Source organism: Thrips palmi, unplaced genomic scaffold (genome assembly GCF_012932325.1).
Source record: "Thrips palmi isolate BJ-2018 unplaced genomic scaffold, TpBJ-2018v1 HiC_scaffold_1, whole genome shotgun sequence".
NCBI lineage: Eukaryota > Metazoa > Arthropoda > Insecta > Thysanoptera > Thripidae > Thrips > Thrips palmi.
This window is the reverse complement of record NW_023144620.1, coordinates 4,485,412-4,509,653: the sequence shown is the minus strand read 5'-3', so window position 1 is coordinate 4,509,653 and position 24,242 is coordinate 4,485,412. Positions and strand designations below refer to the sequence as shown.

The window sequence follows — 24,242 nt, the reverse complement described above, 5'->3', positions numbered from 1 at the left end:
AGAGCGCAGCCAGCATCAGGCGGACGACAAATCAAAATACTGGCGGCACGCGGCAAGCTGCAGGGCATGCGTGACGAAGGTCCCAGCGGGGTGGCGTCCAAACGGGCTTCCTTCGGCGTGCCAGTGCGACACGCGCTTCAGCCGGTGTCTGGCCTCGGAAAATAAGAATAGTACCGCTTTGAGCCTCCAAATGCTGACAAAGACTCAAATTTTTACCCACATCGGAGACGACTTTGGTGTGAATGGCGCACTAGCTGAAGAACCTTATCCGGTTTGATGAACTGCAACACGATTTGATTTTGTTTTAATGAAGACAGGGTATCCGTTCCTTTCTTGTTTTGCCTCGAACCGGATTTCAAGGCCATCCTGATTTGTTTGTTTCATGAACGATGGGTGGCTCGCACTGTCCGCTTGAAATTCGCGAATTGAACGATCGACACGTGTTAAACAGGTTCAACGTGAACCGACACACTGAGAAAACGTCTTCGTAGCGACATTGAACGGTCCGGTTTTGATTCGCTGGAAGGCTTGCCTTGCAGGCAGCCCAACCAGCTCGTCTGCCCGATGGGCTGCCTGCTTCGCCACGAGCCGGGCGCGCGCCTGTATGACGTCACCGGCGATACTCTCCGCGCCCCGACCCTGGCGTCACGAGGTGCCCGGGGTACCGACTGTCTCGGCGCTGACGTCGTCGAAGGGAGCGCGAACATGCCGCCCGTGAGTGCCAGGTCCATTAGTTCGTGATGGCGAATTAACAAGCCGACACTGCATTACGCATTACCCGATGCATATTCCTCGCTGCTCTGGCCGTCCTGGCACGCCGAGTGGCACGCCGAGTGGCACGCCGTCAAGACGAGCACGTCACTCGCGACGTCACCGCCTGTCCGCTCCGGAGCGACGTGCCGCCACGCTCTGGACGCGGCGTTGACGTCACCGGCGGCATTTGTCCGGCCGGCCCGCCAAGGTTGAAATGTCGCGAAGAACAGATGGTGGATTATCAAAATCGATCAAAATGGAAATGCAGGCTGGACGATGGACGTCAGGCCCCGCGAGGCGTGGTCGTGTCTGTCACGTGTCACCGTGCCTAACGATCCGTTCTTCTTCTGTTGCAGGTACCGTCTGACAGCGGACAGCCGACCGCCGCGCGGGTTTACTGCCGGCCGAGCGGCCGAGCGCGATGGGCTGCCTACCCGGCCGGCGTGGCTCGCCGCACTGGTGACGCCCAGGCCAAGGCCCAGGCCAAGGCCCAGGCCGTGACGACACCGTCGGGGACGTCGTATGGCGGGCTAGCTGGCTGACGATTGACGTAGACCCTCGGTAGCGGTCCATGCGACCCTCGCGACGTTGGCGACGCGGCAGGCGGAGGTGATGAGCACCGCGATGGTGAGGACGACGCCCGCCAGGCCCGCCAGGCCGGTGGGGGCGTCGCCCGCGCCCCTCTGCTGCCCCTCGCCCTCCTTCCCGCCGCTGTTCGTCAGGAAGAGAAAAAAGCCAGTCGCCGGGGCGCGAACCCGGTCCGCCGTGCGGCCGTTCCCCTGTGTGTCTGTGTGAGTGCGTGTGTGTGTGCGTCCGTCATGGCGTCCCACGTCGGTGCGGCCACCGCGGCCCCGTCGGCGGGCTCGCCGCGCTCCACGTCGCCACCCCCGGCGTCGGGGGCGGGCCTGGGCATCGCCGCCCTGCCTCAGTCTCCCCCCAGGTACGCACAGCTTGCAGTGCACACTGTGCACAGGTTATGCTTTGTTGACGTGGAGCTCGCGAGCGAGAATGACGGTCTGTTTGCTTGGCGCCGCGTCCCGCGCGTTCTGCAGCCCGACGTGCCGGCCCCGCTCCCTCATGGAGTCCCTGCTCGTGGCCAAGATGGAGCGCGCCGCCCTGAGCAGCGGGGGTGGCGGTGTGGTGCCCCCGAGCCCCTCCGCGAACAGCCCCGCCGGCCCCGCCGGCCCCGCCCCCCTCCCCGCGCTGCTGCTCCGCACCGACTCGACGGACTCGGCCAGCTCCTTCAGCTCGGCGTCGTCGGACGTGTGCCGCTGCGACGACTGCCTGCTCGGCACCGCCGACGTCCTGGCCAACCGGAAAAAGGTACAGTATCCAGCAGGGCCCGGCCGGCCCGGCCCGAGTGAGTCGCCGAGCTGCCGAACCCAGCGAATGCCTTGCGGGTCGTGCGGCACTCGTGCCCGGGGTGCGGTAGTCCCCGACGTCGCCGACGTCGCCGAGCCGCCTTTTCCTCCCAGCGACGCAAATGGGAATTCATGGCGCCGTCCGTGGGGCTTCACCGCGATCACGCACTCGCTGACGTCGGGGCGCGGCCGGGCTGCCGGGAGCGGGCGTGCCGCGCGTGTCCTCAGAGGATACAGGGTAGCGTTGTGCGGCCGAACGGGCCGAGCGCGGCACCCCGCGCGTAGAGTCCTGCCTGACAGTCCCGGCCGTCCCGCGCGTGGCGCGGGGCGCGATGCCCCAAGTGCGTCACGGCCTTTTCCCTCTGGTTTATTGGCGGCCGGGGCTCGTGCCGTCGTCTGCGACTGTGTGTGTGTGGTATGCGGCCTTTCCGCGGACGGCGTTTAGGAGAGCCTGCCCACTGCCGGTGGTCTGGCTGTGCGGCACTGTGTGGCTCGCGCAACGGCAGAGGGGCTGCTACTCTCCTCTGCGGGACAGGGCGGCGGATTCGCTGTTGCCGTCCCATTCCGGACCATTTATAGCCGCATTGGGACCTCCATTTTGCATTCGTCGGGACCATTCGGAGCTTTTGGACTTGGGCCCCTTGGGCGAAGCCTTGGACTTCTTAGACCGTTTGGGCTGACGCCGCTGGGATGGGCTGGTTACGTGTGCGGCAAGTGTACTGTCGCCTTGCGGGGGCGTCGCGGTGTCGCGATGGCGTTAAGGGTCGAGGCCGCCGAACGCCTCAGCGCCCCAGGGGGTGGCGCGGCTCGCGGGCGTTGGCTGCGCCTCGGCCAATGGGAGGCGCTCGATGCTGGCGCAGGCTGGCGTCATGGACCCCGCCAGCCCGTCTATCGGAAAGCCCCCCTCCCACTCACACTATATGGCGTCAGTCAAGCGTCAGTGCTGTCCCCCGCACACTACTTGAGGACTGCTGAGTTTTTCATACCGCCCGTTGCGACACGAGCCGCAAGTGGTGGCCGCGCGATGCCGCGGCTGCCGAATTCGTTTCTCGGCCAAATTCGCCAGTGTGGCGGAACGTGGCGGCGTGTCCGCGAACCGGGGGCCAGCAAACTAATGGAGGGGCGTCCTTATCGCTCGGGGCCGCCAGGGCCGCGGGAAGAAATAGAATCGAGGCGAAACGGTTCCCCTTTCTCGAAAAAAAAAAAAATCAGCAAAAAACCTAGAGGAATAAAGGAAACACACACACGCACACACACACACACACACACACACATCCCCCCATTGAAAACAAGTGTGTGCGTGCGCGAGCGATCCTCGTCCGTCGCGCCATTTTGTTTGTAAGTCACTGAAAGACGAAAGAAATGTCGGATGCACTTAAATGGCTTATCCAGTTTGTCCGTGGCGCGACGCGAGTCTCCACATATGGCCGGTGCTGCTGCGAGACTGCCAGGCACTCGCCTGCTCCGGCAGGAGGGCAAGGAACGGCTCGTCTCCGCGCCGCGCGCGCTGCCGGAGAGGCGCGAGGTCCTCTACCTGTCCGTTTTGACGGCCTGTCGCGAGTGAGGCTCTCGCTTGGGCTGGCCGCGCGTGGCCGCGCGTCTCCAGGGCCCAGAGGGATGCGGAGTTGCTCGCCGCGCAGAAGCGTCTTATCTGGGCAGCGCACCGCTTTGGCCGCCACCCGTTGGGTCGCGCTCTCCCTCCCTGGCTGGCGTGCCCTGGCGTGGGCCGCGGCTCGCGGACTGGGGTGACCGTCGTAGGGCGCGCTCCACCGCTCCTCCTGCCGCCGGTCATAGCCTCTGTTTGTGTGCGGCCGCGAATATTATTTATAACGCTTACGTTTCCCGTTTGATTGTTATTTTTTCAATGTATCGGTCGGAGCAGTCACCCACCGCGCGCAGTGACGCACGCGCCGTGCCTTTCAAAACAGGCGGCAGGCCGGCCGCGTGACCGCGGGGCTCCTCGTCGTCGCCGTGGCCGCCGTGCGTCGCCACGCGTGCGGTGCCAAGCGGTGAAAGCCCCGAGCACCGCGTGACTGCCGTGTCCAGCCTGGGACGTCTCCCGTCCCGGGGACACGGCGATGCGACGCGGTGGTCGGCGGCTTGGTGGCACCGCGGCCGTGGCGGACCCCACTGACGCCTTGCCCGAGTCGCAGTCGCTGCTGCAGCCGAGGGTGGCCCTTGCTGGGCCCTCGGAACCCAAACACCGGCTGCTGGCTGGCGGGGCCGCCTGCGAGGCGCAGGGGTAGTCCGCACGCCGCGCACCGGAGCGCTGCCCCGGCCCAGGGTTGCCTACCTTCGCTCTCGCAGGCGGCGCCTTGCGTCCGAGGGGACGCCGATGTCGATCTGCCTCCCTCTTTGCCAACACACGATGTGGCGCTATCACTGCGTGTGTATTTTCGGTCCCTGCGCGGCAGCGCGGCGCTGCGGCGCTTCACTGGTACACCCGATCGCCTTGATCTAGATGCCGGTGTCGTTGACCTGTTGTGTAGGGCAGGGCCGGGCAGGCCGGCCAGGGCGCGGCGCGCGGTTCCGGCGTTATCGCGCTGCGTGTCGCAAGTGTCTTTGGAGCCGCGGCCCCTCGCACGGCACTGCGTTGGCACTGCGTTGGCACTGCGCAGCCTTGGAGCTTCGCGTCAATGGTTAGGCGCGGAAAAGGCGGCTGTCAAGCCGACGAATTTGGTTTGCCAAATGAGCGATTTGGAGACCGCGCGCGTGGGCGACTCACTTCTAGGTCGGCGTCGGCCGGCCGTTTGACGGCCTCGGCCGCCTCGCCATGTGTCCGGTACTCTGGCCGCGAGGCCCGCGAGTCCACCCCTTCGGCGACGACTCAGCGCGGATTCGTCACTCGCTGCGCACCGAGGCGCGGGGTCGGGACGACCTGACTCACGACCATCATCACCACGAGTACGACGTGGAGGTGCCGCACTGAGTCAGCCCGGCCGCGCCGCCCTGGGCATGGCGGCATGGCGGCATGAAGGCCAGCCCCGCGGCGACAGTAATACCTTCCGATGAAGACGAAACAATTTCGGCGAACAAGCCGCGCTCGCCGCGCTGCGCCGCCCAGACCGTGCCCTCGCGGCCCAGTTCGCTGGAACTAGAAGGCGTCGTGTAAACGGCGGTGCGGGGCGGGGCGGTGTCGCGAAGCGCAGTGCCCCGCAGTGCCCCGCAGTGCCCCGCAGTGCTCCCCAGCGCCCATGCGTCACTCTGGGAACCTCGCACCTCTCGCTCTGCCCGCCAATGATGGTGGTTCGCGAGAAAATGAGCGAAGGCCCGGTTTGCTAGGAAACGCGCGTTGCTCCCGAAGCCTGCCGCCGGGCCACACTCTGTAGGGGTGACGTCTTGTGCCAGGGAGCGCAGGAAAGTGTCTCGGTCCCGCTCGCCTGCGCGTCGCAGGGAGAAGGAGAGACAGAGACGCGCCAACCCGTTACTTGGCAGAAAAAGCAGGGAAGCGGGCGTATTCCCGAGCGGGACGCAAACAGCTAGAAGCACAGAATAGAGCGATCGGAATAGAATAGCCAGACAACAACAGCGAGAGCCTGACCTTGTTATCTCCCTCTCCCGAGGGCCCGTTGCCGGCGTTGCCTGCAACGACAGTCTATCCCTGTCTCTTTCTGCCGTCGGGAAACAGCGCGGCGGCTGCATTGCGATGCAACGGGGCCGCACGACCACGCTCGCACGCACGTGCGTATGAAAAATTAAGCAGCCCAAAATGCGGCACGACGTTTCGACAGTGGCGTGGCGGCGTGCGTGCAGGGCAGTGCAGGGCAGTGCAGGGCAGTGCAGGGCAGGGCGACGTCCCGCGCCCCGCGGCCGCCTCCACGGTCGTGTCTCCGGTCGGCTTGTCTCTGATGGATTATGCTATCCCTTTTTGCACTTTCCTGATTTCCAAACACCAGCCGTGATGCCTGTTTTGAATGCAAAGAGCGAGCAAGAGGCCGTCACGGCCAATATCGCGACGGCTTGATACGGCCTCGCGACTCCCAGCAAGCGGTTCCGCCGCGCGGTCTCCCTCGCGCACGCATGCGGCGCCTCGAAGGGGTGCGAGAGAGACAGGGCGGCGGAAAACTGCGGAATCGCCCTTCGGGTCGCCGGGCGGTCGTCGGGCGGTCGCCCTCGCCGCGCCGACTGGACTGGGCTTATTAAGGTCGACCCATCGGCCCATCGGGTGGGCTTAACGAGAACGAGAGCCACCGGAAAAGCGACAGTCGTAAAAAGAGCGACGCGGCCCGGAACGCTGGAAACGCTGGAACAGGCTGCGATACTTATCGCTCTCCAAAGTCGACTTTCCATTTTCGCCTCCCATTTCCAGCTTCCAGCCCGCCAGCAGCCGTACCGGGCCGATTTCGCCGCGGGCCCATCGGTGCGGCGCCCCGTGCGGTGCGCGGTGGCGCTGTCATTGCCTCCTCCTCCTCCTTCTTCTTCTTCTTCTCCTCCGTTTAGTCGTAATGGACGCGCGCTTCCGGGACGCGGTGCACCTATTCGCGCAGATTACAACTCGCGCATAAAATTTATGCCCGCGATGTTGCAGCGGGGCGGCTGGCTAGTGAGTCCCCGGCGGTGTCCTGCAGCGACATGCGGTCCCTGCGGTGTAGTGGTCGCGGCCCACAAGAGTGGCGGCGCGGCGTGTGAACCGGCCCGGGGGAGGGGGAGAAGGGGGAGGGGCCAGGCCATAAACGGGGCATCGAATCTCGCCATGTCGCGGCGCCTTGAAGAGCGCCGCCACGCCGATGACGTCACCGACAGCCGCACCAGGATGAGAACCGAGCCGGCCATCCGTCAGGCGGGCGAAGCGGCGAGGCACTGTGAGGCGGTCGCCCGAAATCCTAGATGCACCCACATGCTCCGTTGTTGTTGTGCCGGATGCGCGGCCTGTCGGCGAGGAGACGCCGTTGGACGGCTTTCCAATCACCGTCGTGATGGAGAGGCGCTCATTGACGCCGTCCTCGTCACCCACCAGGCCCACCACGCCCACCGCGCCCACCACCACGTCCCCGCCGCGTCGAGGGCCGCGTGGCTCGGCCGGCCGGCAGTGGGGCGGACGAGTGTTCCCCGCCACGCGCCGCCCTGGCGCCGCCCTGCTTCCGTCACGCTGCAGGCCCGGCACGCCGCGGGCGTGACGTCACGGCCGTGCGAATCGCCCGCTTGATGTATTGACAGAACCGAACCGTGATGCAACGACGACGTCGGCGACGTACGTCGCGCATCCTCGCCCCGCCGCCCCCCGCGTGCACCGCGCACGCCGGCGTGTTGTCAAACAGAACTAACTCGCTGCTTCTGGCTTGTTGCAGGTCGGTGAATTCTCTCGGCTGAGTGAGTGAGTACGGCACACGTGCTGCGGGGCGCTTGCGGCGCGCTGCGCTGGGGGTCCGTTGCGTAAGTCGACTATCGGTTCGCGGTGTGGCCGCGGTGGAGGCGCCCTGCCCCCGCCACGGCCAGAGGTGTTCGATTCCCTCGAGAATGATGGCGGTGGACTGTGTAGGTGTACGTGCGCTTGGGGCTACCATTAGGCCCGAAGCCTGGTATACTCAGTCTGGTCACGGGCCGGCGACCACGGCGACCACGGCGAGGACATGAGGAGCTCTGCATCTCCGAATACCCGCACGTCCGCGACCACCGTCCGCCTCAGACGTCGCACGTCCGCCGCTCCGGCGCGCGCACTGTACTTGACTCCCGGGGCGAGGCACGGCGGCCGCGGCCCGTGCTCCGTCTCTCTCGCACTCACGAGGCGCACCGCCGGGGAAGACACTATCTCCACCTGCGCCGTCCCGGCCCTCACCCACTTGTTGGGTCTATCTGCCCTGCTGCGCAACGCTAGGCGGGGCGCCCAGGACCGGCCCGCTGGACGTCTGCGAGTGTCTCGGCGTCGCCGCCACAGCGGCGACAAACACTCGTCTCCCTCCGCTGCTCCGCCTTGCTCCGCCTCCCTCCGCCTCCTCAGGGTTCAAATACCTGGCGGCCACTGTAACGAGCGGCTGCCCGGCCCCCTGACGGCGGGCACGGTGACGTCACAGCGGAAGCTCCCGTTGTTTGCGAAAATCCAAATGGACCGCCTGCCTGCCTTCGGCTGCCTACCCGTGCGCGCAGCACGGAGCGGGGACCCGTGTTTTGGAAGGCGGTCGTCGTGGGAGGGGACCCTGGGGATGCCTGGGGCCCTGTTTGAATGGGATGTGCTAACCAGGGTCCACACAGCGAGTACCGCACGGACCGCCAGTGGACCGCGCCGCGCCGCGACTCGCGCACAATTAGGCCCCGGGCAGGTCTAATATTTAGCCAGTCTCGTGACCATTTTCCTGGGCGCCTCGCGTGACTGTGGCTCTTTAGTCGCTCTGTCCCTCTCGCACTCGTTGGGCGCCCCGTAGGGGTGCGAGAGAGACAGAGCGACGGAGCCCTGTTCGGACCCTCAAGGGCCTGGCCGAGGGCCTGGCCAGGTGTTCGGCTCTGCCCTGGAGAGAAACCACCTCGCGGCTCGCACTGGCTGACTGGCTCGCTGGAGCCCTGCCCTGGCCGTGCCTGGGTGCTGCCAGGCTAGGTGCCCTCCGCTGATGCAATGAACGGGGTCCGCGACCTGGCGGCCTAGCGGCCCGGCGGCCTGGCACAGAACACGCACTGCTTGTAGTTGGTTGGCGGTCTGCCTTCCCGCTGCACCCTCTCCGTTCTTTTCAGCGAAAGGCGATTCCTTTTTGTGGCCGCGTTCTTTTTTTCTGTAGCCGCCGCGCTGCAAATGGGCATGCATTGATGCGTGCATTGATGCAGCCCGGGGCAGGTCGCGGCGCGGGGGCGGGCGCGGGGGCGTGGCCCTGGCGTGCATGCATGCGGGCGTCCCCCCACCACCTGTCACCTGTCTGCTGGATAGCTGTCTGTCTGCCTGTTTGTCTGCCTGCCCGTCTACCTACCTGTCTGTCTGTCTGTCTGTCTGTCTGTCTGTCTGTCTGTCTGTCTGTCTGTCTGTCTGTCTGTCTGTCGTTGGTCTTATCCAGCCTTATCGTCCGGCTTAACGCCCTGGTCTTCCATCCGCTGCGATCGACACGCGCGTGCTGTGCGTGCTGGGCGTGCTGGCACGGCCGTGCTGCCGGGGCTGTGCGCCCCGTGCCGGCGTGCCGGCGTGCCTTCGTGCCGTTGGGGCGTTGGGCTGCCGGCTGGCTGGGCTGGCCGGGCACGCTGCTTGGCGCGCTTGGCGCTCGCTGGGTCTGGCTGGGTCTGGCCAGGCGGCGTGGCTCGACGCGACTCAGTCAGTGAAGCCGAAGCCAGCGGCCCGGGCCCGGCACACCACGCGGCAGCCGGCAGACACGACGACACGACGGCACGGCACAGTGTGCCACACACGCCAGCCATAGCGTTCCGCGCGTTCGGCCCGGCCGCCCGGCCAGCCAGTTCCACGTCGAGGAGTGCCTCGCGCAGGTCGTGGCCGCGCTCTCCGCGCCGCAGCAGACGACGCACGCGTTGACAACCGCGCCCGCGTTTCGCTCCAGCCGTGTTTGTTATCGAGTGGCATTGGACTTTGCTATCGGCGCGGCACTGCCACGGCACTGCCCAAGGATTAACCCCGCCCTGCCGCCGTGTGAGTGAGAGTGAGACGGCGGCGCAGCTCGTCTTCATTGGCGCTGCAGCGCTCTGTCAATGTGATTCATTGTGTCTCGCCGGGCCGCCAATCGCATCGTCGCATCGAATCGAGCGCGGAATCGCCGGCAAGGCGTGCCAAGGCGACTGCCAGTGGAGTGGACGGCCCTCGATTTGGGTCGACGGCACGCGCGTAATTTCGAAATGCATCAATGAAACAAATGAATGGAGTGGAAGTGGCGATCGGCGTGCGCGATGTGCGCGATCGGTTGGCGGCCTGGACTGGACTGCATGCCCCTGCATAGTGTGTTGGTTGTTGACATGCGCGGCCTCGCCGGCCGGAATCCCCAAAGCGCCCCGTTTTGCATATCAACCGCGGCGTAGCGGAAGGTGCCTCGGTGCCTAGCTGGCGGCCTTCCCTGGGCCGGGACTGCCGTGGGTGGACGGACCGCCACCCGCGGCCAGGACGCCGTCGAGGACGAGCGGACGAGGTTCGCGATGTCCACGCGGTGGGCGGGCTTTCTCCTGGACGCCCCCTTTGCCCTCACCGCCTTGCCGTCCCGTTTCATCTGTAGCGACGCCCGCTTGCCGGCTGCAACCCGCGTTATGGGGCCCCGCCGCCTCGCCGGCCGCTGCGGTTTTGACGGCTGCTGCTCCGCTGCGTTCCGGAATCCGCGCGCGGGAAGCCTTTGGCCGCTCGTGACGCGGGGCCGTTGGCCGGGCCGGCCGCTGGCCGCTGGCCGCGCAGCAGGAAGGAAGCCTCCATGTTGATGCGGTGGCTGGGAGCCGCTCGCTCCGCGGCCCGGCGGCCCGGCAGCTTGGCGGCTCCCTCGCTGCTCATCGGATTTGATATTCGGCGAGATTCCTCGGAAGCCGGTGCCGCTGGCAGCCCCTGGCCGCCCCTGGCCAGGTTCATCGACTCGCGCGTGGCGCCGCACCGCACCGCACCGCGCGAGGCTGGCTGGTTTCACGGATCACACGGTGGCGAGGCGACCCCGCGAAATGCATTCCGTTCCCGATCCAATCGATGCGCCATGTTTTCTTTCCGCAAGAGATTTGCCAATCGAGTTTGAATTTCTTTTCGTTGCCGCACCTCTTTGCCTCCCGGGTGCACTCGCACTCTCTCACACACCTCCCCTCCCCCTCCCCCCACGCCCCGGCTTCCTCCCACGCCTCCAGCCACGTCGGACCTGACAGCGCCGCGGCCAGCCAGCCCCAAATGCAGTGTCAGCCTGCCCAGCTTTCACCGCGCGTGCGTGTGTGTTGGTGAGCGTGTGTGTGCGCGGTACGCCCCGCCTCCGCGATGCGCCGCCACCGCCACAAGGCATGTTCCGGCTGGCGGGGCGGGGCGGTGGCGTGGGCGCCGAGGATGGCACGCCGGCACGGCACGGCCCCGAACACTCTCGCCGAACCTGCTGCAGGCCGAGGCTGTGGCCACCAGGGCCTCGCCGCGTCGCCTCGTTCGCGAACGTCCTCTGGAGCGCGGGCACCTCGTCAGGCGATCCACGAAGCGGCCGCAACTTGGGTTCCCTGAAACCCTAGACGCTAGACCGGCTCAGCGCGCGCCGCGCGGGGTGTCCATGGTGCCGATACTTTTATGACGGCCCTCTCCGCCGGGAACGAGAGCCGGAAAGGAATAAAGAAATCCGGACTGCAAGTTTGTCGCGGCACCGCCGCGTCACGCGTCCTGTCACGACCAGGGCGGTCACGTCACGTCGCGTCCCGTGTGTCGGCCTGCCTGCGCGACTGCGCGTGCCTGAATCAAAGTACACAGCTCGCGTTTCGGGGAACGCTAGTGTCGTGGCGGCGCGGCGTGGCGCCTTTCGAACCCAGTTCGTACACAGGAGCGTGGCATGGCGCGGCCGGGACGTCAGCACGGTGGCGGGGCGGGGCGGGGCGGGGCTGGGCCCGCAGGAAGGCGGAAGGGAGACGAGGACGCCTTCACGCGCCGCCTCGAGTAGTGCCTGCCTGCGCAAAATAGGCTGCCTGAGGCGGAAGTACGGCGGGAAAGAGAGAGAGAGAGATGCGCGCAGAAACTGACTGACTCTGGGCCAAAGCGCTGCTCAGCTGCTGCCGCCAATCCGTCATCGTCCGCTTGCTCTCCCGATTGATTATTCCCGTTACCGTTCCTTGTTCTTCCCCTACACCGTCAGGGCACCGCCAGGGCACCGGCCAATCCTGTTAAGCCGGCACGTGGGAGGCCAAGAAGTGCCCCAGCTTGGACAACGCCCTGCAGAAACACAAACGCACACACGGCACACTCACACAGACGCACACTGACATGCACGCACACTCACACTCGCGCTGGCTCATCAATCTTATCTCATTCCCCCGCTTTTATCCGCGCCCCGTCCTCGTCCCACATATTCGTCTCTCTCTCTCTCTTTCGCGTTGTTCGCCGAAAGTGAATGGGGCGAAAGCAGACGGGCGAAAAGCCTCCCAATCAGCGACACTGTAGTGGCAGCAGTTTGAAATGTTGCGGGCGAGGCGGGTGGTGTGCGCGGGGCACTCCCTGGAGTCTCCAGAGAACAGTGGGCGGCTTGTCGCGCAGCTGTCATTTTCGTTTTCCGGTCTAATAAATTCAAACTATAATGTAATTTGAGGGAGACTGTTGTCGCACTCTCTGTCTGCGCCTAGTGAGTGGCTTCAAGCGAGCGAGTAGGCTTTGCTAAGCCTCTAGAAAGTTTCTAGTGATCCAGCGAGCACCGTCCTCGACGAGCGTCCTAGCCAGCCTCCTTGAGCCTTTAGCTGAGGCCTGGGTCCAGGAGAGAGGTGCTGGGGGTAACGTTCCCCGCCCGTCAAAGATAATGAATCAAAACGAGAAACGAGAAGGGAGCGACTGCCTGAATGCGTGGTAGTCAAGAAGTTGATTGTGTTTCACCTTCCAAACGATGGGTTTCTTGAGCATCAAATTTCGGCGGCTATGAACCACTCTGTTTTAAATTTCAACCTGACTTTTGTTCATAAAAAAAATGAAATTCGGCTCCGGAGCTCTTTTGTGTTATCTATCACATAATCGGCGAGTGGCAGCTGACTGCCCCGCTGTCCACGCGTCTCCGGCGAGCTAGTTTTAGGTAAACACACCGTTTCCCGCGTGCGGTCTGGCCGCCCCTGGCCGCCCCGCCGGCCTGTGCGATTCGGGGGCTCTATCTTTTCGAGATGGCCGCGGATTGGGGCGTTTCGACCGCTCGGCACCGCGGGACGTGGGGCTGTTGTTTTCGGCCGGGCGCCACTCGCGGGGCTGGGAAGCTGGAGCTGGAGTGTCAAGCGCCGCGGGGGCGCTCACACACACACACACACACACACACACACACACTCACTCACTCACTCACTCACACACACACACACACACACGTGGAGAACACGTCCAGAATGAGTTTGCCGATGCATCGGCGCAGCGGAAACAAACAGTGCGGCGGATGGCAGCCGATGGGAGCCTTGCCAAAGCGGCGTGTTGCGCGTCTTTCTGTGCCGCGTCGCCGCGCCTTCGCATGTCGCACTGCAGACTGATTCCGCGCGCGCGAGCGTCTGTCTCGTCGCCCCGCCTCTCGACGCGGCTCGCCCCACGAGTGCGAGAGAGAGAGGCAGAGCTGCGCTGGAATGGCACTGCGCTGCGCAGCTCGAGGTGTGAAAAAGCAAGACGACTCGTCTGCGTTTGCATATTCATACCTTTCTCTGCAAATATCGCCGTTTCCACTGTTTTGTCGCGTTGACGCGCGCAGTGCCGGCCGCAGTGCTGGCGTGTGTGGCGCGCTCGCACACCAGAAAACAAGGCATGCCAAGTTCGTTTGCTGGAAAGCGAAATAAGGCGAATGCTGTGGCGGTTGGATTGGTCGCCGTGGCCGTAAGGGCGTCGGTCGCGTCAAGCCGCCTTCATCGGGGACTGAATGGAAAGGCAGGCGATTGTCTTTATTGCTGTTTGCTTTCTTGGCCAACCATTTCGGAAAACAAAAAAACGACGACTCTGTCTGATGAGGGAAACGGGCCGCCAGTTTTAACGGCGGCCCGTGGCGCTTTTACGGCGGTCTGCTGGTCTTGTCCATCTCGCGGCGCTCGCGGCGCACGCCACGACCCTCGCTCTGTCTCTCTCGCACCCCGACGGAGCGGCCCGCGCGGGCCCGCGAGTGCGAGAGAGACGGAGTGGCAGCCCTCGCGGCGTCATAGCGGCGCCTCGACGTGCCGTCCATGATGCCCGTGATCTTGGCATCGCTGCCGCCGGCACCGCCGGCTGGCTATTTGGAGGCCAATAAGGGGTCTAATGGATGACGGGCTGTCTGGCCTGGCTCTGCCTGGCTCGGCGAGTCGTCTAGTTAGCGAGGCGGCTGCTCGGCCTAATTGTTGTCGTGCAGATTCCAGAGAGGGCCTCGCCGCCATAACGGGCAGCTTGACCGCGCCGCGGCGCGCAGCCATGGCGCAGCAGCGCGCAGCGCAGCCTTTTTCTGGCTCTGGCGCGCCGCCGGCTCGCGGCTCGCGTCGCTGGAACGGACGCGCGGGGTTAAATCGCCTGCCGGCCGGCTAGGCCGCGGACACAACCGCGTATCCACCACGGCCCGGCCGCGCGACTACGCCGTTGTGGCCGTGCCGGCGTGACCACCCAAATGAGTCACGGCCGTTTTCCGCACGGCGGCACTACGCCGACTACGTCTCGGACCAATCAGCGCGTGTTTTGCCCCTTTCTGACGCATTTGCCGGCCTGGCGGCCTGACGGCCTGACGGCCTGACCTTCCAATCTTTATGGATCGCGCTGCGCTGCTGCGCTCGCTGCACAGTGCGGTCGCGTGGCGTGGCGGCGTGCCGCGGCGTGCCCACCTGCCAACGCCTGTTTACCAACAAAAGACCGCGCCGCCGTTCGGGAGCGCGGCCTGGCGCGGCCTAGCGCCCCGGGCCGCGTATCGCACGCGGTGCCGTGACGCACGCCGCGGTCGGTGGGTCCGCACTGCACGCAGCGGCCAAAGATAGGCGCGGTGGTGGGAAGGGAAGGGTTGCCCACCTCGAGTGATAGTCCGAAGCGCTCCGCCGCAGGTGTTCGTCCAACGCGTCACCACCACGCGCGGCGAGGTGGCGCAGGGGGTGTGTCTGGGCCTTCGGGTCTTCGGGGTGATGTGCTGCCGGCCTTGGCTGGCGCCGGAGTCCCTGTGACGCAAGCCGCTTGTCACTCGATGTCTGCAGCCGCGGCGTGGCCGCGTGGCCCCCACGCTGCGTCCTTCCCCGCCCCCTCCCGGCCCGCGGGGCCCCGCGGCGCGCTATCAGCGGCCGGCCCATCCTTGATGCACCTAGGCCGTGGCCCCGGGACCAGCTTGTCGTCAGTAGTCAGTGCCCTCCCTCGCGCGCCGCCATGCAGACACCGCCGCCTCTGCCTCGTCGCCGACGTGTCGCCGAGCACGGCGCCACCTGAACGAACGCGTCAACGCGAACCAAGCCCCCACCATGGACTGGGACTGCGAGCTGAGGCTGTTCCGCTGGCAGAACGTGGTGCCCCTGCTGCTGCGCCGCGACCCGCCGCCCTGCGGCTCGTACAAGTGCAAGGCGGCGGAGCGGCCGCACCTCGACGAGACCATGCTGGCCGTGGTGGTGACGTCGTGCGCCGTGCTGGCCAGCGTGGCCACCCTGCTGCCGCCCGCGCCGCCCCACGGCACGCCCCACGGCACGCAGCAGGCCCCGCTCGAGCCCCCGTACCCCCGCGTGGCGTCGGTGAGTGCGCGTCGTCCGCCCGCACCTGGGGGAACCTGGGGGAACCTGAGGGAACGGCACCAGGGCGAGGGAAGCACCTGTCGCCACCACGCGCAGGTCGAATGACTCGATGACGTCGGTGAGGTGTTATCAGCAGTGGTTATCGCGCCCATCCCGCGGCCCCGCTGCTCTGCCCGGACAAAGGGCAACGCCGCGCCCCGCGCCCCGCGCCGGGAGGAGCCGGCCGAGTGCGGCGGGCTGCCAATCCTGGTGCTGGCCCATGGCGGCCCATGGCGGCCCATGGCCACAGACACTCCGTACAGCACTTGGAGGGTGTTGGCCGCAACAACAACCAAGGCCCCCGTACCCTCAATTGGCACTAGTGGCAGCGCGTGGCAGGCTGGCGGGCCTGGTCGCGCTGGCCGCGCCCTCGTCGCTGGGGCACTGGGGCCGCAGCGGCGTACCCGATGGCGCTGTGGAGCAGTCGGGGGTAATTTCATTTTGGCGGTGATTGGTCTGGTGGAAACAATGACGAGGCCCGGCAGGTCGCGCCCGCCTGCGGGGGTAGTGTCGCCCAGCAGACTTCCCCGACCGGGCGGGGCGGGGCGGGGCGGGGCGGGGCGGGGCGGGGCGTGCGTCATGGAATCGTGGCGCTCGGTGTCGCCAGCGCGCTGGCCCACATCTTCCCCCTCGGCTTGGCAACGCATGTCGAACAACAACAACACACTGTGCAGCGCGCGCATGGGCTGCACTCTATGACGGGGACCCTTCCAGGTGCAGCATGAGCGGCCATGGCCGTGCCGGCCGGGCCTCAGCAGTCTGAGCTGGACGCCGTCGACGCCGACCTGCTGAGGCCGCCGCCGCCGCCGTCCCCTCCGCCGCCGCTCTTCACGCTGGGGCGCAAGATCCGGCGCTCCACGTCGACGCCGACCCCGCCGCCGGACGACGACGCGGACACGATGCTGGCCGTGCCGCCGCGGCCCTACCAGCAGCAGGGCGGCCGACGGCCGGGGCAGCCGTCGTCGCTCCCCTACCGGCGGCGCTGCTGCGCGGCCTCGCCGACGTCCTCCGCCCCGGAGTCGCCGCAGCGGTCGCGGTCGCCCTCGCCCAGCCCCTGGCTCCTGTCCCCGCTGTCGCCCGGGTACGAGCTGTACCGCCAGTCGCTGGCCGTGCCCGCCTGCTTCGAGTACGGCGAGGCCTCCTCCGACGACCTCTCCTCCGAGTGGGACTCGGACGTCCAGGATGTGACTCCCCTCACGCCCAAGGTGAACCTCCAGGGTGGCTGGTGTAGAGTGTTGTGTGCGTTACAGAACAACGGTGTGGGTCTCAGAGCGCACGACTTATCCTGGGGAACTTCCTTGGGGAGGACGCCGTTTCCTCTCTGGACGTCTTTTGGGGGCGTTGGCCTCGCGCCGCCTCGGCAAGTGAAGTCAGGATGCAGACGAGTGCGTTGGGTTGCCGAGCGTCGGCGCGCAGCCTGCTTGGCCTGCCTGCTGTACCACGGAGGCTGCTCGAGCGCCTGCAAGGACCAGTGTAGGCAACCCAACGCGCGGCCCACCTCGCCGGGCCGTCTTTTCCCGAGCGCTGCAGCTTGAAGTTGTCTCTCGCCTTCTGCCCCTCGGCAATGTGCGGCCGTGCCGATAAGAATGTTTTTGATCCGACTGTACCAGTGTACCACCACCTGCGCCAACAGTTCTCGGCATTCCTTGGCGCCCACGAGGCTACACCGCAAAGCCCCAATCTAGGCGCTCCTCGAATGCACGTACACTGTCTCCTGTTTTTTTGCGCCTTTTCTTACCGCAATTTTGCCCAATTTTTCGTTTAATTTTTTTTGTTGGGTTGGCGGACCCCTGGCGATGGCGATGTACAGGCGCGTTCGGTGGGGCTTATCGAGCGACAAAGGGGACCAAATTGCACCACGCTGCCCGTATCTGTCTATATGTGGTGCTTAATGGGTACAATCGCCGACAAAAGAACTGACCCGCCTCAACTGTCTCTCCCGTTGGTCACATCACGTCAGGAGAGGTTGAGGTGCATGGCGCCCTACGCGACCGCGATCCATGTTGAGCACAAGGCCTGCGGGGCAGTGCGGGGCAGTGCGGGCAACCACCCCTCCCCGGCGACCGCCGCTACATGGTGTGGTGCCTCAAGGCGTGGCTCGGGAGGGGCCCAGTGTAGGCGGGCGCAGCTCACACGTTCCTCTTCTTGAAGTGCGTATTCCTCCTTAGGGGCTCGAATCAAACGCATGGGGGTACCGACAGATTCCTCGTTCGAAGGGCGATCGGTTGGTGCCGTCGCGTGTTCGATTTGCGTCCGCCCCGCGTCCATAGTCGCGTCCGCCTAATCCGGTCTTCTCGCTCACTACGCCGTGTGGACTCTCCGAGTCCAGCGCGACTTGCCGCGGCTGTACGCGGGGGCTGTTTGCCGCGATGTCGCCTTATCGCCGCGCTATCGCCAATGGCCGTTGTTCCAATGTCCCGATCCAGACGCGGGCGATGCGCCGTCGCCGTGCAGTCCTTCTAGCGCCACCGCCTCGCAGCCGCTGGCGGGGTTGCGGTGCGTAACGCCTAACCTAACGGTCGAGTTGCCGTAGTCCTCGGCTCGTAACCTCTGCCCTCCGATCCGGCGACCTCGGACCCCTCGGACTCCGTAATCCGAGCCCCTGAACGGCCGAGGTGCCGGGTGAAAGCATCGCGCTGTAATCTGGCGCCCGCCTCGGATAAACTCTTCTTTTGTTTGTTTCCGCCGGCCTGGATAAGCGACCGGCGGATGGTCCGAATTCGATGAATGGATACCAAGGCGAGGCGTGTAATTGGACGCGGAGATTGGGGCCCAGTGTCGGGGCAGTCCGAACCGATGACCCGCGAGGCCCCGCCAGCACCGCGGGGCCGCGTCCGGGGCCGCGTTGTTGCGCGGCGACGGGCACGCGCGGTACGCGTGGGGCTGGCGGGGCTGGCGGGGCTCACTCGGCGGCACCGGTGCAAAGGGCTGCCGGCTTTATCGCAGGGGAAGGGACCGAAATAGCAGGGCGTGCAAACTCGATGGCCATTTTTCGAGTTTTATTTCGGAACGGCGAGAGACATAAACGTGCGGGATGATTTTTTTGACATTGAATTTCGAAATTTGTAGGCGTAACAGGACTCATTTTAAAGCGTCCGAGTGTGTTATCGAAAGAAAGCATTGGGGTCACAACGCTGATAAATGCCTTCCCCCTCAATTTTTTTTTTTCAACCAAAAACCAAAGGTATTGTTTTTTGCAACATTTTTTTTTCACTGAACGAATAACCCAGTGTAGCTGCAAGCGCTCCAGCCAGGGTAGCGCCGCTTCCATTCCGGTAAGCCTTTTTTCTGGGCTGCAGTGTGCTAGCGGTGCTAGCTGCGCTCCGTGTCGTGACGTCACGTCCGGCACGTCCGCGCCGTTTCCTCCGCGTTGCGTTGCGTATGGCGCGGCGCGCGCCGAGCGGGGACGTTTAAAAATAAAGCCTCTGCGCGCGCAATCGCTGACTAATCGATCCTGACATGGATTCGATGTTCATGACTTCCTACTTATCGAGTGCCTGCTCCTGAACTTTGTCGGGCGAGGCCCTGGGCCTGGGCCGCCGCCGGCCGCCGCGGTGCCCGTTCGAGTCGTCAACCCATTGGTGGCGTCCGAGTGCGCAGAGATAACTATGTGCTTCGTAGTTTCCACCGAAAACCTCCGTGTCTTTTTCGTAGCGGTACCGACTAGTCGTTAGGAGCCTGACGTGGTGCGGCGCACCGCGGCGCACCGCGGACTCGGCCGTGACACGCGGTGCAACACTCGGAACCGGAACTTGACGCGCATCGGCCGTGACACGCGGTGCAACACTCGGAACCGGAACTTGACGCGCATCGGCCGCCTCACGTGGCGAATCAAATTCGGCCAAGAATAAACCACCCCGGACTTACTAGGCGTGGCTCTGGTGACTGGCAGGCTCAGGGAAACACAGTGACACGACGGGGCGGGGCGCCGTGACGTCAATGCGCCGCCCCATTACCAGCCGCGTCGTGCGGTGCCCGAAATTCCCAATCACGCGCGTGCTCTTGGCCCACATTCTCCGTGCGTGTGCCGCCGTGACGCACCGTCGCTCTGTCCCTCTCGCACTCGCGGCGCGCGCCGTGGCGAAAGAGACAGCGCCGGGATGACCGGCCTGCTGGAGAGCGCCGTCCGCCGCGGTCCGCGCGGACCCTCACTGCGGCTCGAAATAGCCGCGGTGCAACCTCCAGAATGTGGGTGCCGATGCGCGTCACAAGCCCGCCGCCGCCTAACCAAGTCAGTGCGTGGCGATGCGTCGCAGTGCGTCGCAGTGCGTCGCGCAGCTTGGCCGAGACGCAGAGCGCCTCCAAATTAGAGCACGCTTATCTGGCCGTCCGGAGCCCTTGGCTGCCAGCTCGGCCAGCCGGCCGCCGCCAGCACGGGGACGCCATGCGTAATCCTGTGCACGGCGGCCCGCCGCGGCGTGGCTCGCCGAACCCGATTGGAGCGGGTTGGGCTGGGTTTGTTTTGGGTTGCGTAAGCCTTGGCGGGCATCTCGGCGTGCTCGCGGCCCGATAACCCTCGCCGTCGTCCTCCGGCCGCGCCGCCCCGCGCGCACCTTTGGCCGTCGCCGTGCACTTTGGCGGAAAGCGGCACTAAAATTAGCCATGCCGATCTGGTTCGGCCCGGTGTGGCCCGGTGCGCCGAACAGCGAGAGTGCGAACAGGCCGTTGCTCGGATTTCTGCAAGTCATGCCGCCCTGCACGATGCATTATGCAGCAGCACGCGCATAACTCGCAGCAGGCAGGGCCGGGCGGCACGGGGTGGCGCTCGAAGAGTGTGGTGGACCTCGAGCTGGAATGGCCCCCGGCCGTCCCTGGCCGCCCCTGGCCGCCCCTGGCGGTGTGGACCCTCGCGGAGGTCACTGTTCGCGGGGCACTGAACGGACGCGTGCTTTCATTCCCATGCGGCATTGCTTGACCAGGTGGCCACCCGGCTGAGGACGCCACCTGTCGGCAACTCTACCTCTCGAGCGCCGCCCTGCCGCCTCGCTTTTATCGGCTGTCACCTTGTTGACGGGGCGGGCCTGTTATCGGCGTGGACGCATGGACCGAAATCCGACTCGCACATAAAAATAATCACCACGTCCGAATTTGGGAGTGAGCGAGTGTTTTCGTCGCGTGGCGCTATTGGCTCTGCCGGCGAGGTTTTGTTTTGATCCGCGGCGTGAAAACAGCCTCGTTAGCGAGTCGGACGCTAGGCAAACGAGGCGCTCCTTCGAAACAGGAACATCGCCCACTTGAGGCTGTAAGGAGTGATCCTTGGAACGCGGCCACCTGCACAATCTTCGTCCACGAAGTCCTGCGAACGCAACATTCGTTCGTTAGAAGCCAATCGGTAGGAAAGTCACTGCCGATTGACTCACCGCCACTTGAAGTAAGAGGCTGTTTGGCACCGGATCCCCAAAGCATTTGTTTGAAAGGAAATTTTATATATTGTGAGAGGGTTTTTCATTTTGTTGTTTTGAAATTTGAACGTGACATGTCCGTAGAGGCCCGAGTGGCGGTGGGCGTGTTCACTGCCCAGGGCCTCTGAGCGTGATTTGCATGATGGCCCCGCCACCCTTCTCCCGTGATGTCACGAGAGAGAGAGAGGAGGGCGCCGTGCCACGCCGTGCCACGCCGTGCCACGCCAGCCGCTGCCGGGCTGCGCGCTCCCAGGCAGATAATGAAGCTGCTCGGTAATCCCGAGTGTGTTTCTTCACCTCGAATGGAGGGGAACCACGCAGGCGCGGGGACAACTGCTCTGCAATTATTTTAACGGTCACTTTTTACGCGCTGGCGTGGCGCGCAGACTGCGTGGAGCTATACATTTCTTTGCTCCAGGGAGAAAGAAGCGCCCCTCTTACATTTTGTGACTGGGAACCCCCGCGGCCAGCGCATGCTCCATGCTGGGAAACGCCGAGTGGTGGAAGTCGGTGGACGTGTGCGTGCCCGATTGGGGCGATGTTGAATGCTGGTCTCGCGGCCACGGACCATCGTGACCCAATGGGTCTTGGCCGAGGTTATCGTAGGCCTGAGCAGGCGGGGGCGGGGCGGGGTGGCTGGGTCGCGGCCCGCGGCCTGCAGGGTCGCGAGCACCGGGCGCTGCGCGTCGCTGCGCTGGTCATCCACCTCAAGGCCCTGATCCCTGACGGCGGCCCCATCCGGCCAATGCAACGGAAGCGCCTGGCCGCTGGCGCCACCTGGCGGAAGTGACGTTGATGTCGTGTTGACGGCGACGTGTTGACGCCGACCCTTCCAGGACGTTCTGCTTTGGTTACAAGGGGACACTGCTGTGCTGCCGCGAATCGGGGAGGCCGTGAGTCACCGAGTGACGCTGGTACCGCACCACGCGCTGCGGAGCGCCGTGACTTGCCACAAAGTGACTTGCTTTCGGCCGCGGGGTCACGGAGTCACCGGCTACCTGGCGCTGCGCGTGGGTGTGTGTCCGTGTCCCTTGTCGCCGCCAGGCCCGCTGTCCGCCACGCGCGTTAAAAGCCACGAGCTCGAAGTGGGCGACATCGTGGAGGGGTTCTAGAAGGCCGCGGCATGGCCTGTTCGACGAGTGGTGTGCCGGGGGCTGGCGGGCTGGCCGATGACGGGCGGCCCGGGGCGATATAAACAAATAACGCTACCACAGCAGCAGCAGCAGCTACCCCCGCCACCGCCATCCTGGCCTGCTCCTGCCGCTGCCGCCGCCGATGCGCTGGTCGGGGTTCGGCTGTTCGTCGCGTCACGGCTGTGCGGCGCGCTACAGTGGCTCTGCCTGCTGACTGCTCTCCGCGCGGCACCGCGGCTCCGCGGCCGCAGGCAGGCCCCAGCCCAGCCCCTCGCCGGGCGCAGGCACACTCGCTCTAGCGGCCGCCTCGCGAGAAGACGCCGCGACCGCCAGCACCGCCCCAGCACAGCACGCGCCGCCCACGCGCACCGCGGACTTACAGTGAACAGGATACCCTAGTGCTTGACCACCGCCAGCTCCACCAGCGCCGCCATGGTGGCGCCCGTGGTCCGCAAGAGGACCGTGATACCCTTGGGCCCCAGCGGCCCCCAGCGGCCCGCCGGCCACGGCCACGGCGTGCTCCGCTCCAACAACGTGATCGGCGCGAGGAGGCGCAGGCTTTCGGTAGGCAGTTCTGCTGCGGCAGCATCTTCAACTTGAGCTCGGCCAGCTAGGCCATTGGCGCTTTGCGGGGCTCTCTCCGGGACTCTTATGTTTATTTTGTGAAACGGCACTGGACTAGTACATTCCTCTTGAACGGGATCGCAGTGTTCTGAATTTCGTCATTCTGCCGACGGTTAGAAGTTATGGGTTGTGTACGTTGTCTGCGAAAAATACTGCTGTAAGATACACCAAGACACTTTGTCATGTGTAGTGATCCTCGCGAGGTTGTGCGTCATGGGGACCGTGGACCAGGTTCGTTCATCTCGGCGAGAAGCAGGAGAGTGTGTTGTTGGATGGTGGACGCGGCGACGCGGCGTGTCGGTGCACTGGCACTGGCCGCCACGCCACTGGCATAGAGGGCTGCCACCGCCACGCCGTTGGCGGAGGGAGGACCACGCGAGCAGCGCGGGCAGCGCGGGCATCGTGTCCTGTTGGGAACCACAATCTGCTCGACCTTATTTTCCATCGCCAATTAATCTGCATTGTACGAAGGGTGTTATCGCTGGCCGGGGTCGGAAACCCGTAAGCCCTGCCGTGCCGTGCTGTGCGTGGGCTAAGGCCCTGCTCGGCGCTGCCAAATTTTATCAGTCAATTTTGCAGTCGATGCTCTTTTTCTGAAGCAAAGTGGAGGATTATAAAAAGGAGAGCGACCGCCTTGGCGCTGACCCGCGAACCGCGAAGGCAGCAAAGACTCGCAAAGGCTAGCCCGATGGCCAGGCTTATGCAATGATGGCTTGCATCCTGACCCGGCGATAACGATTTCCCAAGCGGGCGATACCACGGTGGTACTACCTTTGGCAGTACTCTATTTCGGAGAGCGCTCATTAATAAAGCAGGAGGTTTGGGGGCACGGGGCCACCTCCAAGTCCGCCGGCAAGTCCACCGCGCGGGTAGCTTTCTCCCTACGAGGCGTGGGCGCGGCGCAAAGCTCGGCCATGACTTGCGGTGTGGTTGTGTGTGAGAGTGTGTCGGTGTGTTTGTTTAGTGCGGCTTCGTTTTGCACACGGCGCCAGCCTTTACTGCGGTTTTGTTTTTCCTCCGCGTTGAGAAATGATCGCCATTTTTTACGACGGCCAGTCAAAACACTCACCTGGCGCGTGCCGTGCCCGGTGGCGTGGAGAGTGCGACGCGCACTGGCGTGACGCTTGCCCACTTGACCGTTCTCTGACCCTCGGCCTCTGTATGTTGCAGCCCTCTGGCTGGAGGAAGATCCGGAACATCGTCACCTGGTCGCCCTTCGTCCAGAACTACAAGAACCAGCAGTACTTCTGGGTGCAGCTCGCCGGACACCAAGGTGAGGAGAGGAGCTTGATTCGTGCCGCTTGTCCAGCACTCCGCGCACCCTTGACGGCCTGCCTGTCCCGGTGCTCCGCCCCTGCCCTCATTCCGCGTGCATGCAACAGCGTCGCGGTGGTGCACAGTGGGCCAGAAGACCGGTGGAGGCGGCCAAAACTCTAGACGCGTTTTGAGCTCCAGAGTCGCTAAAAGGGACTCGAACCGAACGTGTGACCCCACCAATGGATTGCTCCCCGGACGAGGAGAGTGGTGTGTGGCCTGTGTGGTGTCGGCCCGTCGGCCACGCGGGGGGCGGGCCGGGCCGGGCCGTCCGCCTGACGCAGCGACGCAGCCCCGCGACGGCGTGGACGTGTCTGGCCGCGTCTGACGCACCACCGCCTGGAGAAGGGAGGGGGGCGTGCGTGCCG

At 65.1% G+C, this 24,242-nt stretch overlaps 1 protein-coding gene across 1 annotated transcript in view; it reads left to right on the top strand.

Moving 5' to 3' along the window:
* Positions 1–24,242, top strand: part of LOC117642595 — a 45,435-nt gene that overhangs the window by 17,118 nt on the left and 4,075 nt on the right. Inside the window, exon 2 of the mRNA XM_034380904.1 lies at positions 23,731–23,833. Coding sequence (XP_034236795.1) covers positions 23,731–23,833 — 103 coding nt within the window. The remainder of the gene's footprint in view (positions 1–23,730; positions 23,834–24,242) is intronic.